Source organism: Bubalus bubalis, chromosome 11 (genome assembly GCF_019923935.1).
Source record: "Bubalus bubalis isolate 160015118507 breed Murrah chromosome 11, NDDB_SH_1, whole genome shotgun sequence".
Taxonomy (NCBI): Eukaryota; Metazoa; Chordata; class Mammalia; order Artiodactyla; family Bovidae; genus Bubalus; species Bubalus bubalis.
This window is the reverse complement of record NC_059167.1, coordinates 80,108,488-80,127,252: the sequence shown is the minus strand read 5'-3', so window position 1 is coordinate 80,127,252 and position 18,765 is coordinate 80,108,488. Positions and strand designations below refer to the sequence as shown.

Sequence of the window (18,765 nt, the reverse complement as noted above, 5' to 3'; positions counted from 1 at the left end):
TCATTTGAAAGTTACTTGGAGTGCAGTCCTTAAATAACTCACCATAATAACAACAAGACAAAAACCCTGGTAATTATGTGCAGTGAAAAATGTGTTCACTAACCTTATCAGTGTTATCACTTCAAAATATATACATATATCAAATCATTATATTAGACACCTCAAACTCACACATAACTTAAAAGCAGTGAGTGACTCAGCCTTAGAGGAATTTCCTTCAGAGTATGAGTATGAGTCAATTCTACTGGCATGCTTCTGCGGCCTTGGCCATCGCTGGCTCAGAGTCTATATTCTATTATTGTTCTTCCAAACTCCACTACAATGTTGTTTCCCCAAGACAATGACATTGACATTTCCCCAATAAAATGTTCTTTCCCCAAGACATTTCCCCTCAACTTCTGTGAGTTTCCAGAATTATCTTCCTCTGCCAAAACCACTTTGATTACTTGGAATTTTCTGGTTACCTCTGTGAGAATAAAGCCAAGAAAGCCTCAATATTGCCTGTGTCTCCTAGAGAAATAGTGCAAATAGAAGATTGACCCTAAAGAACCTGTCATAAGAAACGGTCCCTGGGCAACCAAGACTACCTCATTTCCAGAAGTAGAAGCCCCTCTCCCGTGATTTGGATTCTCTGGCCCTGTGGATTACAAAGAATAATAAACCTCTGTTCCATATCTCATACCTTTAAAAATTTACACAGCTATGGTGAAGAATATCTACTCAATATATAAATATGTATATTTATTAAAATGTGTGGGTTTTATGTGTGTTAAACTTCTTGCATTGCAGGCAGATTATTTACCATCTGAGCCACCAGGGAAGCCCAGGTAATACACAAAGTTTGGAACAATTTTTTATGTAACGTTCTTAATTCATCAAAGACTAACTTCCACTTTTCTTCTGGATTTAGAAAGCAATTATTGCTTGTTATAAATTCCCTGGAGTCTCAAGCAGTAAAGAATCCGCCTGCAATGAGGGAGACCTGGATTTGATCCCTGGGTCAGGAAGATCCCCTGGAGAAGGGAATGGCAACCTGCTCCAGTATTCTTGCCTGGAAAAATCCCATGAACAGAGGAGCCTGGCAGGCTACAGTCCACGGGGTCACAAAGAGTCAGACATGACCGATCGACTAACACTACTATAAAGAATTGTGGAGAGCACTGGTGTTCTTTACTTATAAGTAATCTCACTCAGGCCTCCTATTTTAGTGCCCACCACAAACCTTCCACCCATACATACACAGGCACTCGCAAAAGCAACACCATCTTTCTCAACTATTCAAAGATAACTGGTCCTTCTTTTTAAAACTCTTCCACAGCACACATTGTGACACCTCTCGCACTAAACCTAGGTTTCTTCTTCGTCTAGTCTGTAACACAAGCTTAAATTCTTCCTTACACTTCTCACCTTCTGAAATTTTGTTGACATCACTATGTGCTGTGATCTCCTTATCTATTCTTTTTGTGGTTGCAGGTTTATACCCTTTCTGATTTCTTTACTATCTTAGAGAAAAATGTGTATTATTAATCTACTATGTTTATACAAATTTCAGAGAAAACATTTTATTGTACAACATTTTGTATTGTTTAAAGTATACTTTGACAAGCATTTTATTTATAGAAATTTAAAAATAAAATTTGCATTTAAACCAATCCAATAAAAAATTAGCTAGATTTGAACCAACAATGCATAATTAATACATACTAGATTTATACCAACAGTGCATAACAAAAATATATTAATGTTATGACTATAGCTCATTCATAAAGCCTACAAATACAGCCTTTGAAAAAAGTAGAAGAAAATTTTCATGAAGGTGGAAGGATGAAGCAAAGAAAAATATTTTAAAGCAGCAGGCATTTCAAGGTCAATAACATTTTTAATCATTCTTAGCATAATAGCCGCTGCAGAACCAGAAAACATATGTTGTTCACTTCGGTGCTTAAAAGTTTCTCCCAAGCAACAAAAGTACTCCTAGTGAGCCAATAAACAGATGTTAATTAAATAGGATTGCACCAATATTTGCAAAGACCAGCAGTATATTTGCAGTGCAATACAGAGATTGATTGCTCTATTATTCTTTTCAATACACCATCTTCTCTTACTTCCTTATCTCTCACAACTTCAAGATTGTTACAAAATACTCAATATTTTGCAAAAATCTATAAGGGAAAATCTGAAAAAGAATACATATACTATGTATATACATATTATACTCATGTACATAACAATTACTTTGCTGTACACCTGACACTAATACAACATTGAATATCAACTATACTTCAATTTAAAATTAAAGTTTTTAAAAGGTCATGGTTTTTGAAGGCTGTAGCTCTCCTATTTGGAGAAGGCAATGGCAACCCACTCCAGGACTCTTGCCTGGAAAATCCCATGGACAGAGGAGCCTGGTAAGCTGCAGTCTATGGGGTCGCTAAGAGTCGGACACGACTGAGTGGTTTCACTTTCACTTTTCACTTTCAGGCATTGGAGAAGGAAATGGCAATCCACTCCAGTGTTCTTGCCTGGAGAATCCCAGGAATGGGGGAGCCTGGTGGGCTGCCATCTATGGGGTCGCACAGAGTCAGACACGACTGAAGGGACCTGGCAGCAGCAGCAGCAGCAGCAGCTCTCCTATTACTTCTCCTGCATGCTCCATCAGGAAGACACTATGCAAATGACACCTTCTCTGGTGCACTCTGGCTCTCTAAAAGTATATTGTATACTGAAAATATAATAAAACTCAGTAAAGCAAACCCCATCAAGTTGGCCTGGAACAACCTGCATGGCATGGATTTTGACTGCAAGGATGAGCAAGGGACTATTACATTGTTTATGTGGTTTAACCTTGAAATTATTTTGGTCTTTGATAAGGAACCATTGGTGTCAGACAGTTTTTAGCTTCACTAATAAGAGGTTCGGAGAAGGCAATGGCACCCCACTCCAGTACTTTTACCTGGAAAATCCCATGGACAGAGGAGCCTGGTAGGCTGAAGTCCATGGGGTCGCTAGAGTCGGACATGACTGAGCGACTTGACTTTCACTTTTCCCTTTCATGCATTGAAGAAGGAAATGGCAACCCACTCCAGTGTTCTTGCCTGGAGAATCCCAGGGATGGGGGAGCCTGGTGGGCTGCCGTCTATGGGGTCGCACAGAGTAGGACATGACTGAAGCGACTTAGTGGCAGCAGCAGCAGCAATAAGAGGTTGAGTAAAGGGAACATTTCCCAGTGATGCAGTGGTTAAGAATCCACCTACAATGCAACAGACCCAGGTTCAATCCTTGGGTCAGGAAGATCCCCTGGAGGAGGGCATGGCAACCCACTCCAGTATTCTTGCCTGAAGAATTCCATGGACAGAGGAGCCTGGTGGGCTACAGTCCATGGGGTCTCAAAGAGTCAGACATGACTGAAGTGACTGAGCACTCATACAAGGGAAATGTTTACTTATTGTTCTTATGCTCGAGACATTGGTATGATTTTTGTATCAACCAGAAACTGAGAGACAAACCACCATAAACTCTGCTGGGAGCAGAGGGGATCAGAGACACTCAGCAGCCAGGGCCCATTGCTGCTCAGAGTTTGTGCTCAGCTCCCCCTCCAGTTTCTGTCACTGTGTCACTCAGGGCACAGTAGTACACAGCCGAGTCTGACTCTTGGGCTGAAGCTTTCTCCAAGTGGAAGGAGGTAGTTTCTGTATTGTATGTGGCTTCAAAGCCTTTGTTGGTTCCCTTCTCATTGGCCTTCGTGGCTTTCAGGAGGAGCTGTGGACCTTCTCCAGGATACTGGACATACCAGAAAAGATAAGGGTGCCCAGAGCTTGAATAAGTGCAGTTTATAGTCACAGAAGTCCCTTCTGAACGACTCACTTGGCCATCCATCTGGGTCACTGAGTTTCCATGGGTTCGTCCTGGGCAAATTATAAACAAAAATTTTGTGTCACCTTGGGCATATTTTTCTGGGATAAAATTATGGTTAAAGATTTTGCTGACATAATAGAAGGAAGAATCCATGTTTTAAGAGGCATTTTACTTACCAAGCATTAAGAGTATCACAGTCACTAAGCCTGGAGAAGAGCTCATCTCTGGAGTGTCACCTGAATAAAGAGATGACACCTGACACTTGTTCTTTTAAGAGGAAGAAAGGTTGAAATCACAGTGAAGTGACAAATCGAAGCCTGCATTTCACACAGGAAATGTGTTGGTGTCAGGAAGCTGCACCCTCTCGTGGACAGAGAGAGGAATGGGATGCTTATAACCTAGCCTCCCAAACATGTTCTCATCCTCAGCTTTATTTTTGAGACATATAACAGTCTTCAGATGGCACTTGGAAATCTGAACAAGTTGCTCTAACCTCTTAGGTCTATTTTGTTGTTAGGCCTCTACCTGACAAAAGTCCTTTAACAGAACATCCCTAGGGTATGTCTGTAACTGAAAAGATACCAGTTTCCTTGAGCATGTTAAAACAGTCCTTTATTCAGTGTGAGCTAGCCATAATTCATCAAATACCAGAAAAGCATTTGCGGTTGAACTTAGAAGAAGTAATAAAAAATCAAGTCATTACTGAGTGATTCTTTACTTTTCAACACTGTATCTTAATATGTAGAGCAGTAAACTGAGATTTATTACATCACAAAATATCTGTCCAATTAAACAAAAATGATGAATAAACAATCTTTGAGGAATCACTACTTTTTGAAATGCACTGTTTCCTTGGTTGGTTGGTTTAGTCACTAAGTCTTGTCCAATTCTTGCAACCCCACGGAGCCTGCAAGGCTCCTCTGCCCATGGGACTCTCAGGCAAGAAAACTGGAGTGGTTTGCCATTTCCTTCTCCAGGGGATTTTCCTGACCCAGGAATCAAAACTGGATCTCCTGCTTTACAGGCAGATTCTTTACCAACTGAGCTGTGAGGGACTAGTCCTAAATTATATCAATTGTAAGGAATTCTATCTTTTAATAAAAGCTTTTAAGGAGGAAAAGTCACATGTCTTACTAATAGTCATATATTCCTGAATATAAAAATCATTTGAAAATGAAAATATGAATCCTAGTCATAAAGAAACACCATAATTGAATTTATGAAATTCTACTTGAAATTCTACTGATATGAATATCTTATTCTCTCACAGTTTCAAGCTGGCTAAGTATTAGTCATTTGGTCATGTCTGATTCTTTGTGACCCCACTGACTGTAGCCCGCCAGGCTCCTCTGTCCATGAAATTCTCCAGGCAAGAATACCAGAGTGGGTTGCCATTCCCTTCTGCAGGAGATCTTCCCAACCTGGGGATCAAACCTGTGTCTCTCATTGCTGGCAGATTTTTTACTGTCTGAGCAACAAATACTAATCTTACTAAATCTTACTAATAATACACTCAGTAGATATCTAATCTCAAGTACACTTTTTATTACTTAATGTAATAAGTAATAAGCAAAATGTTATATCAACATTTTGATGCCAAATTTTAACCTTATTTGGCATCAAAATGTTGGTATAACATTTTGCTTATTTTAACCTTATTTGGTTAAAATTTGGCATCAAAATGTTGGTATAACATTTTGCTGGGGTCCAGCCCTGGCTGATCCAGGGAGTTCAGAGCGGGGATGGCGTCGGTGAGGATCAGGATACAATAGCTTCAATTAGATATTAATTAGAGATGTAAAGAATAATAGAATGAGGATAGCTCAGTAGGAAAATTCAGTGGAGAAAAGAGGCTGAGTAGCTTGGTTTACATGGGAGACCAATAAAACTTCAAGACAAGAAGCTTGCACCACCTATGTGGGCCGCAGGCATCCTTCCGTTCTCCCAAAGGAGAGGGGACACTGAGGCCTCCCCAGTCGGATCTTAGAAGCCCAGGCAAAATTAGTAAGCTTGGTGGGTTCCGCGCTCCAGATGGAGACTCAGCCAGAGCAAGAGAGAGAGTGACATGGGGAGACCAGTCTTTCAAGGAACTGATCCCAATTCTTTATTTTCCATGGTCTACTTTTATACACTGAGATGTTATGCAAAAGTCACGTGGGGTCAGCAGTCCTGACTTTTATCAAAGTCAGGTGCTTCATACAAATGTATACAGAGGTCTTAGGGGTGTTACATCATCTTCTGGCCAGGGGGCCTGCTGACAATTTATGACCCTCTCCTTGTGACAGCGGTCAGTCAACCAGGACACTTATTTCTCCAGGGGTGATTATTCTTAAAACAGATGCCACCCAAATAAAGTTACATTCCTATAGGGTGATGAGAGAGTCATTTCCTAGGCAGGTTGATAGGAAATCTAGGGGTCCCCAAGGAGAGAGGGGTCTCCAAATGGAGAAAATAGCCTGCAAGTGTCAGACATTTTTATCTTTCTTAAGCGGCAGGAGGAAACAAACTAGCAATATTTTTTTCCTTCTCTATACAAATTTAAATAAAGTTTTCTCTTAAAATACTGTGTTGCCATAATGACACCTGGTTTCGCCTGAAGTTAGCTATTCTTGAGCCTAGAGATAACCAATGCCTTTTTCTTATGGAAATGTTTGTCTTAAGTTATGCTAATGTACTATGCCTTTACCACAAACTCGGTCTCCAAGTTGGTTCCGCCTCTTGGCCCAGAACCTATTTGACAAACCAATATGTTATACTCAGATATTGTTCCCCTAATCTATGTAAATGAAACTATTTGTATGGTGGTGTGCCCTTCTTTAAGATTCAAGTTAATCATTTTATGGCCCAGGATAAACCATTTGGTGCCATTCTGAATTTTAAGACATTCCTTTCTTTCATTAACAGACTGCTAGTGACTATATAACATCCAGTTGAAGACTAGCAGGGGGGGTACTCTTTCTGCCCCCTTCTGATGCCTATGTCAGAAGCTTTCTCTATCTCCTTTACACGTTAATAAAACTTTATTACACAAAAGCTCTGAGCGATCAAGCCTCGTCTCTGGCCCCGGATTTAATTCTTCTCCTCTGGGGGCCAAGAATCCCGGTGTATTCGTGTGATTCAACAACAACCTTTCGGTGAGGGTGTAGTGGGTTTTAGTTAAGGAAAGAATTTACTTAGCCTAAGGTCTAACGTGATTTATATCAAAGGTTAATACTTATTTCTTCTATATATTCATTAATGTGTATAAGGGCAGGGGATGTGGAGACTTAGCAACAAACATTGGCTCAACAAATGAAAAACCCTTCACCAATACAATTTCTAATCAGCCCATTATACTTATACTAATAGTTTTCTAACTTTTCTAAGGAACCTGTTTTTAGAAGGTTTAAAGCATCTCATGCCTCTCACGGTTGGGAGGCTGTGAGCAATCACATGTGGCCGGACAAGCCTGTCAGGCAGGCTACAGAACCTTCAGAGGAGTTTGTAGGTTAAAACACCCTTGTCACACCCAGGAGTTTTTATTAACTGGAGCTCTAAGTTAACTCCTTCCCCGAAAGAGGTGGTGGGAGACAGCCCCCCGTAAAGTCAGAGGTGTAGGTGAGAGCACAAAGCAGTAAAATAGGCAGGCTCTGGTTATGGGGGTAGATGCTCGAGGATTTCCAGGGGGACTCCTGAGGCTCGATTCCGCCTTTGCGTATGTCAAGCCTCCTTCCTCATGACCTTTGCCATGGGCGGAGTGCCTCATGCTGGCCCCCAACAAAATAATTTTCCTCCACCGTGTCAGGAACCCTAAAGATGTGAATTTCTGTCAAAAGCCTGGACCTTGGGTTAGGACTGTTCTTTCCCAGCTTTTCAAATCATTAAAGACTTATAAATTGATATTTATACAACAGCTGATGATAGAATCAATATGTGCATGATTTAAAATTACAGATTCTGGACGCACCACAAGCTTCATGAATCACTTTTTCCAGAATTCAGACTTGTGAATTTGTAATTTTGAAAGCTCCCTAAGAGGTTTTGTTGAAACCAGTCCAACAAAATTTCATTTGTGATCCATGTCTAGACAAAGCTAGTTGCCAAAGTTCAGGGAGAAAGCTCTGGAATCAGAATGGAAAAATGTTTCCATGACTATACTGTGCTAAGTCACTTTAGTTGTGTCGGACTCTTGGCGACTGTATAGACTGTAGCCCACCAGGCTCTTCTGTCTATGGGATCCTCCAGGCAAGAATACTGGAGTGCATTGCCATATCCTCCTCCAGAGGATCTTCCTGACCCAGGGATTGAACCCACGTCTCTTATGTTTTCTGCACTGGTGGGTTGGTTCTTTACCACTAGAGCCACCTGGGAAGCCCATGACTATACAAGTTGTATTAAATGATCCTCTGTGAAGTACCAGCAGCAAAAAGAAGTCCTATTTAGCTCACTTTTTTTAAGCTGGCTTTTTATGAAAGTTCATTTTATTTAAAAAAATTAAAAGAAACCAAAAATCCTGAGAGCTATCAGGATAAAGTTCTGGAGAAGGAAACAGTCCCTAAAGCCCCTGTAATCATTAGTCCCTAGACACATAGATGGAAGCTTAGCTCAGTTTCTTTCAGAGAGTTGACTCTCCACAGTTTCAGATCAGAGAGTTCCATGAGTTCAAAGTCAATGCGTGATGGGTTTCCCATATTCTGATTAAGTAGGAAAAGCAGATTCAGATACTGTTTGGCCTCACATATTTCTTCCTTTCTCCTTCACCTTCCAAATCGCATTGTCAGAACCTGCCTCAAAATTATGCTAGAAAGGAATTCAGGAAAAGCAGCTAAAAACTTTTATTCTGATATAAAGAGGGAAAACAATACAGGTTTGATGACCCTGAGTTGAAAAAATAAGTATAGAATGCACGGATGCAGAAAGTTGTTATCCACACTTTAAAAAACAAAACAAAACATATTTTAAGGCCAGTAAGAATGTAGACAAGAAATATTTGCATTTGAGTCACACCAGAAGTCTTGTACAACAACGAAGAAAGATATTTGTTAAATTTGGATTTTAATGCCATTATTAAAGCATAATTTTCATAAAAATATACTGCACTTATTTAAAGTAAGCTTACATAAGATTAGGCAAATATGTATGTACATATATATGCATAATCGTGAAACCATTATCACAATCAAGACAATGAACTGTGCATCACCACCAAAAGTTTCCTCACATCTCTTTGTGGTCCTCTTGACCCTCTCCCCACCTTCTACTCCCATTTTCATGCAAAACTTGTTATTAATTAGTTTACATATTTTATAACATGATATAAATGGGATAATGTATACTTTTTGCCTAGCTTCCTGCATTCAGCATAATTATTTTAAGATTCTTTCATGGTTATAAGTATCAATGGCTTATTCTTTTGTGTTGCTGAGTAGTATTCCATTATATGGATACAAAACAATTTTTTTTATCTATTCACCTGTTGATGTACATTTAGGTTAGTCCCAGTTTAGGGCTGTTACAAATAAAGTTGTTATGAATATGTGTGAATTATGAAAATGTGTGAATAAGATTTTTTTTACAGACATGCTTTCATTTCTCTTGGGTCAATATCTGGGGTGAAATGGCTGAATCATATGGGAGGTGTATATTTGACTTTAACTTTCTTATTTTTTCTGGTAGATTTCTTTCATAGATCCCATTGGATTTTATACTCAGACAATTATACCATCTGTGACCAAAGATAGGTTCACTTTTCCTTTCAAAACTCTTTGTCTTTTGTTTCTTCCTCTTGCCTAATTGCACTGACTAGAACCCCTGGTACAATATTAAATACAAGTGCTAAAAGCCAAAATTCTTCCCTTTTTCTTGCCTTTATTCATGAAGCCTGGTTCTTTCTATACTGCTACTTTATTTAAACCATGGTTTGACCTGTACAGAATCATCATAGTTGTGAGACTTCCACAAGATTATGAGAGGTCTATGGACAGAAAGGAGAATAATTTTCAGATGCACTCCAGAAATCTGAAGCATCTATACATCTCATAAATTTGAACCACAGTTACTACCCCAGCACCTTCTAGAGTAAAACCTGGAGACCCTCACAATAAAAGACAAATACACAAGCAGTAAGTGGAAGCCAAGATTCCAATATAAATACGGTTGAGAAAAACTCATCATTTTTCTTTATACACCACAGAAATAACCTAAATGCAACAAGGAGATTAAAGAAAAGGAATAAATGCTATATCTATAATTTCAGTCAAATTAGAGAGGAGTCCAAATATCAGATAAGAGCTATCAAAATCAGATAAGCTTGCACAAATACATATGTTCTGAAGAGCTATAGTGAGTGAATCATGCCAGGTTGAAAGGAAATCTTTCCAGATCAAATCCATCTGTTAATACACTTCCAAGTATTAAAATAATCCTTTTTTAAAATGTCAGGTTATGGTTTTATTATTGATTTTATTGTTTTCCTTTGATCAGTCAATTTCTGCTTTATCTTTAATTCCTTCACTTTGATTTCTTTCATTTTGTTTTATTGTTCATACTTATTTCTTGAATTACATACTATAGTTATTTAATCTAAATAACATTTTTGTACTTGGAGGAAATTTTAAAAATAAATTAAAAAAGAAAGTTAAATTAATTATGCATAGAGACACGAACATGTAGGACTATAGAGAGGGAAATTGTTTGAGGATAAGGTAAAAACTAAAATATAAAGAAAAATATTAAAAGTCCTTTACAAACTGAAAAAAATTGCATAGTAGTCACCTTAGAAAGTAAATATGAGTACCATGGACTCACACCAAACAGACCTAAATCAAACTAATTCAGAAATAGTATAAAACAGTGTGGTCTACAAGAAGAGACATCATTCTGAGAGGACCTTCATTATTGAAAACAATGCCTATTACATAATTGAAGGTAATCAGAACATGTCAACCCAAATTATGCCTCTTTGACGTAAAAATTATTTGAGTAAATGCAGGAAACGATCACTTTTTTTATGCCTAAAAGCAGTAAATAAATTCTTTTTTTGAAGAGAGAATCTATAATGGCACCAAGGACTCTTTGTATTCAAGAAAGATTAGGATATACAGGGGGTAAGTGGACTATCAGTAGCCCATGGTCTTGTCAGTTCTTCACAGATTTATTGTTTCTTCATCCTAGAAATATAAAAACTATCCCTACTCTGGGTGCTTCTTCAGATCTTCATTTTCTTGTGAAAGCTCCCACGTGCATGTACAAATTTAACAAAATTTGCATGCTTTTCTCCTCTAATCTGTCTTAGGTCAGTTTAATTCTTAGGCCTAACCAGGGACACAAAGAGGGTAGAGGAGAATTTTTCTTCCTCCACACAATATATAATCCATAAATATTTATTGAAAAACTGATCTGAAAAAACAACAATTCACACATATTTTTACTGATTTTTCCATCATATGTTTCTGAACTTCCTTAGCCAATTGCTCAAGCTCAATCTGATCACCAAATGGCAAAATTTTATGTAGCCGTTCTTTCTTTCCAATCTTTGGCTAAAAATGCTATGTGTCTACCTTCAAGACAATGAATCAGGGATAAAGGTGTTTTTGATGATAACTCTGAACATGGTCTATGAACCTAGAGAGGTATTTTCTCAGGGTGAGTGTCTCCCATCCAACCCTACACCTGTACTGTCGTCCTAGCTACTTCCTGTCTGTGCTGCGAATTCCCTGCCCTGGTCCCTACAGCAGGTGGACTGGAGCCCTGGGTTTTGGTACAAGTCCCTCCTACGTGAGTCTCACTGTGGGCTCTCTCAGTGCACAGAAATACACCGCAGAGTCCTCCAGCTGTGAAGCTGAGATGACAAGTGTGATAGATTTGCTTGCTTTCTGGAAATTCAATGAGTAGCGACCTTTTGTGGCATTTTGCTTGCCATAAGAATCCTGATGAAGGATAAAAATCATTGCCCCATTGCTGGGCTGCTTGTACCAGAATAGAGTATAACTTGAATCCCTGGTGTCATATGTGCAGTTCAGGGTTATAGCCTCCTTCTCCTGTGCTAACATTGGTTGTGGGTCTTGAGTTACCTTCTGGGCAATAATGGATCCTAAAGGGGGAAAAAAAAAATAGAATCAGAACTTTAGGAATAAGTGATGTGGAATAAAGAAATCCTATTTTAGATCCTACTACCCCTTCTTCCCAGAGTTCCCATAAGACTGCCTGTTCCCCCAGTCCTTAGGTCACAGAGGAGGCACAATCCCATCAAGACCATCCTTACCTAAACACAGTGAAGCCACGACCACCTTCAGAAGGCTGGAGAGAAGCATGTTTCAGCTCTTCCACTAGATGGAAAATATCTTCTTCAATGTTAAGAATGTGCAAGGTGAGATGAGCCTGACAGGGTGAGGGAAGAATTGCTGGTTATGTGCTGCTGCAGCTCCACAACAGGAAACAGGGGTTTCCTGGAGTAGCAAGTTGATGTGGGTATGTCAACTTCTCTGTGGACCAGGTGAGAATCTCACTCAACCCAAACTTCCTTTTGCATTAACCAGCTCTTCAGTTGATATCAATTACATCTGAAAATAAAAACGAGTTAAGTCTAATATTTCAGTGAAGATTGATGACCCCATCAATGTTGTGTTCAGTCATTGCATCTGTGAAGGAATTGAGTAGGTGGATCTTATTTTTAAATATTATGTGTAATACATTATGGTAACAGTGTAAGATACAATAAGCATACATCCTCACATCTATGTATGCTGTTCTTCCACCTAAGGTAGAAATAAACCATTTAATAATAAGAAAGGAAAGCTGTTTGGACTAATTATTGTAACTTTTTTATTCTTGCTGTTAAGGCACTATTTCTCTTCACTATCAATGTTCAGTTGCCTGTCTTGTGGTCGAAAGCAAAAAAAAAAAAAAAAATCTAATCACAATTGGCTGAATAATTTACACTGAAGATGCTCAAATTAAGGGGCTTCCCGGTGGCTCAGACAGTAAAGAAACTGCCTGCAATGCAGGAGACACAAATTTGATCCCTGGGTTGAGAAGATCCCCTGGAGGAGGGCACGGCAACCCACTCTAGTATTCTTGCTGGAGAATTCCTCGGACATAGAAGCCTGACAGGCTACAGTCCATGGGGTTGCAAAGAGTTGCACATGACTCAGCAATTGGCTTCCCAAGTGGTGCTGGGGTAAACAGCCCATCTGCCAACGTAGGAGACTGGCAGGCTACAGTCCATAGGGTCACAGAGTCGGACATGACTGAAGTGACTTAGCACACATGCACACTCACACTGAGTCCTATCACAGAGGTCCCCTTCTGTTCTCTATGAGTTTTTACAGCCCAGCTCTACTAGGCTGCCATCTATGGGGTTGCACAGAGTTGACACGACTGAAGCAGCTTAGTAGCAGCAGCAGCAGCAGCAGCTACTCATTCATAAAGGCCATTTAGACACCAGAGTTTGGTCATCAGGTTATCAAATCTTTGAAATTACATTTTTCTCTTTACTTCAGTTGAGACCCTAAATGAACTACAATAAGCTTCTATATTCTGTATGCCCATTTCTATGGAGAACATATCATAGGTGAACCCATATACCTACAAAGGACTGTGATTGCAGTATTGTTGATGGTAATAAAACTTTTTCTCTGAATATGTATGTTAAAAGTAAAGCCATGCTCTAAAAATATTATTCAACATCATGGCAAATAACAAAGACCCCTGGTCTATTATTCTACCTCTTGATACAGTAGCCTAAGTTATCATCCTTGTCTCAAAATAACAGCAGCCTCAGCTAAATTGGTTGAAGTGTTATCAAATCCTGCTCTAGTATCTCCATTAAATCTGATGGTACCACATGCAGTACAAACAGCTCTGCTCTCTGAGTTATACAGCATAACTCTCTGAGCACACTCAACATTTTCGTGTCAGTTGGCTGAATAAATATGAAATATTATGAATTTATACTCCCATTATTCAACTGTAATATATTTCTCAATCAAAGGACTCTCACGATTGCACTTCTGTCATTCAAGAAGTGTCAGTGTCCAGAACAGATCTTTCAGACATTCTCATACAATTTTTTTCATTAATAAGTATTTAATCTTAAAAATTGAAAGGGACAATACCAGGCTGTTTATGCAATAATTACTCCAGACCCCTTTATAAAACTCAATCCTTAGGGTAAGTATAATTAATTCAAGTAGCTGAACTTGTGCATCTCTCTTGGGCAAGTCAATTTACAAAAAAAATTATATTCAGTGTTGGTCGATAGGTTTTGAATGCAGTTCATAGCTTCCAAATACAATGAAGACAATGCAATTTCCTAACTCTCTGGCTTTTCTTAGTCTTGGCATACATCTTGTGCACTCCAATTAAAATGAAACTAGCTCGTGGTCCTAAGATGGTGGAGGAATAGGACGGGGAGATCACTTTCCCCCCCACAAATTCATCAAAAGAACATTTGAACACTGAGTAAATTCCACAAAACAACTTCTGAATGCCGGCAGAGGACATCAGGCACCCAGAAAAGTAGCCCATTGTCTTCGAAAGGAGGTAGGAAAAAAATATAAAAGACAAAATGAGAGACAAAAGAGGTAGGGACTGAGCTCCGTCCCAAGAGGGGAGTCTTAAAAAAGAGAGGTTTCCAAACACAAGGAAACACTCTCACTGCCAAGTCTGTGGTGAGCCTTGGAACCATAGAGGGCAACATAACCGGAAGGAAAAGTAAATAAATAATTAAAACCCACAGATTTACGTGCCCAATGGTAACTCCCAGTGGAGAAGCAGTGCAGACGTTTTCATCCGCCACTAGCAAGCGGGGGCTGGGCAGGGAGGCATGGGCTGCATTGCTTAGAGTAAGGATTGGGCCTGAATGCCCCAAGGGCATTCTGAAGGAACTAACTTGGGATAGCAAACCATACTGTGGGATAGCTACCACGTGAAAAGCCCTAACCTAAGTGGCTCAGACAGTAAAGCATCTGTCTGCAATGCAGGAGACCACGGTTCAGTCTCTGGGTTGGGAAGATCCCCTGGAGAAGGAAATGGCAGCCCACTCCAGTATTCTTGCCTGAAAAATCCCATGGACCGCGGAGCCTGGTAGGCTACCGTCCATGAGGTTGCAAAGAGTCAGACACGACTGAGCAACTTCACTTTCACTAAGACACCATCAGGCCCACTCACAGAACAAAAGACTGACTAGAGCTACGCGAAAAGCCCTAGACACCGTCAAGCCCTCTCACAGAACAAAGCAGAGCTAGCCAGCTGCAGACCGGCCCATCCCCTCCTCCCTTCGGTGACAGGCAGGCGAGGGCAGCCAGAGCCAGAAGGGGGCAGTCGCGGCCCCAGAGAGGCTTCATCTACCAAACTGCAAGAAGACTTTGTTACTAACCAAAACTTCTTGGGATTCTGGATGGTCAACGTCCACCTGAGAAGGTGCGCCAGTTGTACACCCAGAAAACTGAGCAGCAGGGATGGGGGAGGCAATAAGTCGCAGCAACCACGCTCGCCAAACACCTGGTCACCTGAGCTTCTTGGACCTGGGAAGGGCACAAAACACAGGCCCAAATGAGTCTGCACCTCTGAGGAGTACCCGAGTACCTGAACCTGAGCGGCTTAGACCTGGGAAGCGCATACAACCCAGGGCCAGCCTCAGACAGTTCCCGGCACAGCAACCTAGACCCTAAACAGTGTTGACAGGGAAAGCACACACGCCGTGAGTGGGAAAAACCCAGTGTGGCCAAGACACTGCGAACACACCCCAGTGTTATTTGTTTGCAGCGTCCCTCCCTCCCCACAGCAAGATTGAACAAGTGAGCCTAAAAAAGTGTCCACCACCGCCCCCTTGTGTCAGGGTGGAAATTAGACACTGAAGAGACCAGCAAACAGAAGAAGCTAAAACAGAGGGAACCTCCTTGGAAGTGACAGGTGCAATAGATTTAAACCCTGTAGTTAGTACTGACTACATAGGAAGGGGCCTATATATCTTGAGAAATATAAGCTGGATCAAGGAATTATCCAAAAATGAACTGACCCCACACTGCCCACAACAACATCAGAGAAAGTCCTAGATATATTTTTACTACTTTTACTATCATTCTTTATTTTTTTTTATTTTAAGTCCTCTATTACTCCTTTAATTTTCATTTTTTATAACCTACTATTACTTTGAAAAAAAAAAAGAGAGAACTTATTTTTTAAAGCAAACTTTATATATATATATATTTTTTATAATTTTTGTGACTTTTTTTTCTTTAATATTGTATTTTTGAAAATCCAACCTCTACTCTAGATTTTTAATCTTTGATTTTTGGTATTTGTTATTAATTTTGTACCTTTAAGAACCCAATCTTCAGTACCTATTTTTACTTGGGAGAGAGAATACTGACTTGACTGCTCTCTCCTCCTTTGGACTCTCCTTTTCTCCACCAGGTTGCCTCTATCTCCTCCCTCCCCCTTCTCTTCTCTACCCAACTCTGTGAATCTCTTTGTGTGTTCCAGACGGTGGAGAACACTTAGGGAACTGATTACTGGATGGATCTGTCTCTCTCCTTTTGAGTCCCCCCTTTATCCTCCTGGCCACCTCTGTCTCCTTCCTCCCTCTTCTCTTCTCTGTATAACTCTGTGAACATCTCTGAGCGGTCCAGACTGTGGAGCACACATAAGGAAGTGATTACTGGCTACCTTACTGTCTCCTCTTTTGATTCCACCTCATCTCATTCGGGTCACCTCTATCTCCCTCCTCCCTCTGCTCTTCTCCATGTAACTCTGTGAACCTCTCTGGGTGTCCCTCACTGTGGAGAAACTTTTCATCTTTAACCTAGATTTTTTATCAATGGTGCTGTATAGAAGGAGAAGTCTTGAGACTACAGTAAAAATAAGACTGAAAACCAGAAGCAGGAGGCTTAAGTCCAAATCCTGAGAACACCAGAGAACTCCTGACTCCAGGGAACATTAATCGACAGAAGCTCATCAAACGCCTCCATACCTACACTGAAACAATGCACCACCCAAGGTCAAACAAGTTCCTGAGCAAGACATACCACACAAATTCTCCAGCAACACAGGAACACAGCCCTGAGCTTCAATATACAGGCTGCCCAAAGTCACTCTAAACCCACTGACATCTCATAACTCATTACTGGACATTTCATTGCACTCCAAAGAGAAGAAATCCAGCTCCACCCACCAGAACACTGACACAAGCTTCCCGAACCAGGAAACCTTGACACACCACCCGTACAACCCCACCCATAGCAAGGAAATTCCACAATAAAGAGAACTCCACAAACTGATGGAATACAGAAAGGCCACCCCAAACACAGCAATATAAACAAGATGAAGAGACAAAGGAATACCCAGTAGGTAAAGGAACAAGATAAATGCCCACCAAACCAAACAAAACAGGAAGAGATAGGGAATCTACCCAATAAAGAATTCCGAATAATGATAGTGAAAATAATTCAAAATCTTGAAAACAAAATGGAATCACAGATAAATAGCCTAGAGACAAGGATTGAGAAGATGCAAGAAAGGTTTAACAAGGATCTAGAAGAAATAAAAAAGAGTCAATATATAATGAGTAATGCAATAAATGAGATCAAAAACACTCTGGAGGCAACAAATAGTAGAATAAAGGAGGCAGAAGATAGGATTAGTGAAGCAGAAGATAGAATGGTAGAAATAAATGAATCAGAGAGGAAAAAAAACGAATTAAAAGAAATGAGGACAATCTCAGAGACGTCTGGGACAATGTTAAACACCCCAACATTTGAATCATAGGAGTCCCAGAAGAAGAAGACAAAAAGAAAGACCATGAGGAAATACTTGAGGAGATAATAGTTGAAAACTTCTCTAAAATGGGGAAGGAAATAATCACCCAAGTCCAAGAAACCCAGAGAATCCCAAACAGGATAAACCCAAGGCAAAACACCCCAAGACACATATTAATCAAATTAACAGAGAAAACACAAAGAACAAATATTAAAAGCACCAAGGGAAAAACAACAAATAACACACAAGGGAATTCCCATAAGGATAACAGCTGATCTTTCAATAGAAACTCTTCAGGCCAGGAGGGAATGGCAGGACATACTTAAAGATGGAAAGATGATGAAAGAAAATAACCTACAGCCCAGATTACTGTACCCAGCAAGGATCTCATTCCAATATGAAGGAGAAATCAAAAGCTTTACAGACAAGCAAAAGCTGAGAGAATTCAGCACCACCAAACCAGCTCTCCAACAAATGCTAAAGGATCTTCTCTGGGTAGGAAACACAAAAGGGGTGTATAAACTCGAACCCAAAACAATAAAGTAAATGGCAACGGGATCATACTTATCAATAATTACCTTGAACATAAATGGGTTGAATGCCCCAACCAAAAAACAAAGACTGGCTGAATGGATAAAAAAACAAGACCCCTATATATGTTGTCTACAAGAGACCCACCTCAAAACAAGGGACACACACGGACTGAAAGTGAAAGGCTGGGAAAAGATATTCCACGCAAATAGAGACCAAAAGAAAGCAGGAGTAGCAATACTCATATCAGATAAAATAGACTTTAACATAAAGGCTGTGAAAAGAGACAAAGAAGGACACTGCATAATGATCAAAGGATTAATCCAAGAAGAAGATATAACAATTATAAATATATATGCACCCGACATAGGAGCACCACAATATATAAGACAAATGCTAAAAAGTATGAAAGGGGAAATTAACACAATAATAGTGGGAGACTTTAATACCTCACTCACACCTATGGATAGATCAACTAAACAGAAAATTAACAAAGAAACACAAACTTTAAATGATACAATAGACCAGTTAGACCTAATTGATATCTATAGGATGTTTCACCCCAAAACAATGAATTTCACCTTTTTCTCAAGCGCACATGGAACCTTCTCCAGGATAGATCACATCCTGGGCCATAAATCT

At 39.9% G+C, this 18,765-nt stretch overlaps 2 gene segments (V, D, J or C); both read right to left on the bottom strand.

Moving 5' to 3' along the window:
* The window catches only part of LOC102415345, a gene marked incomplete in the record, with an annotated part of 786,957 nt that overhangs the window by 562,247 nt on the left and 205,945 nt on the right, over positions 1 to 18,765 (bottom strand).
* LOC102391186 lies at positions 11,354 to 12,231 on the bottom strand. The segment is given in 2 exon segments: positions 11,354 to 11,926; positions 12,098 to 12,231. Coding segments are annotated over 2 exon segments (369 nt in total).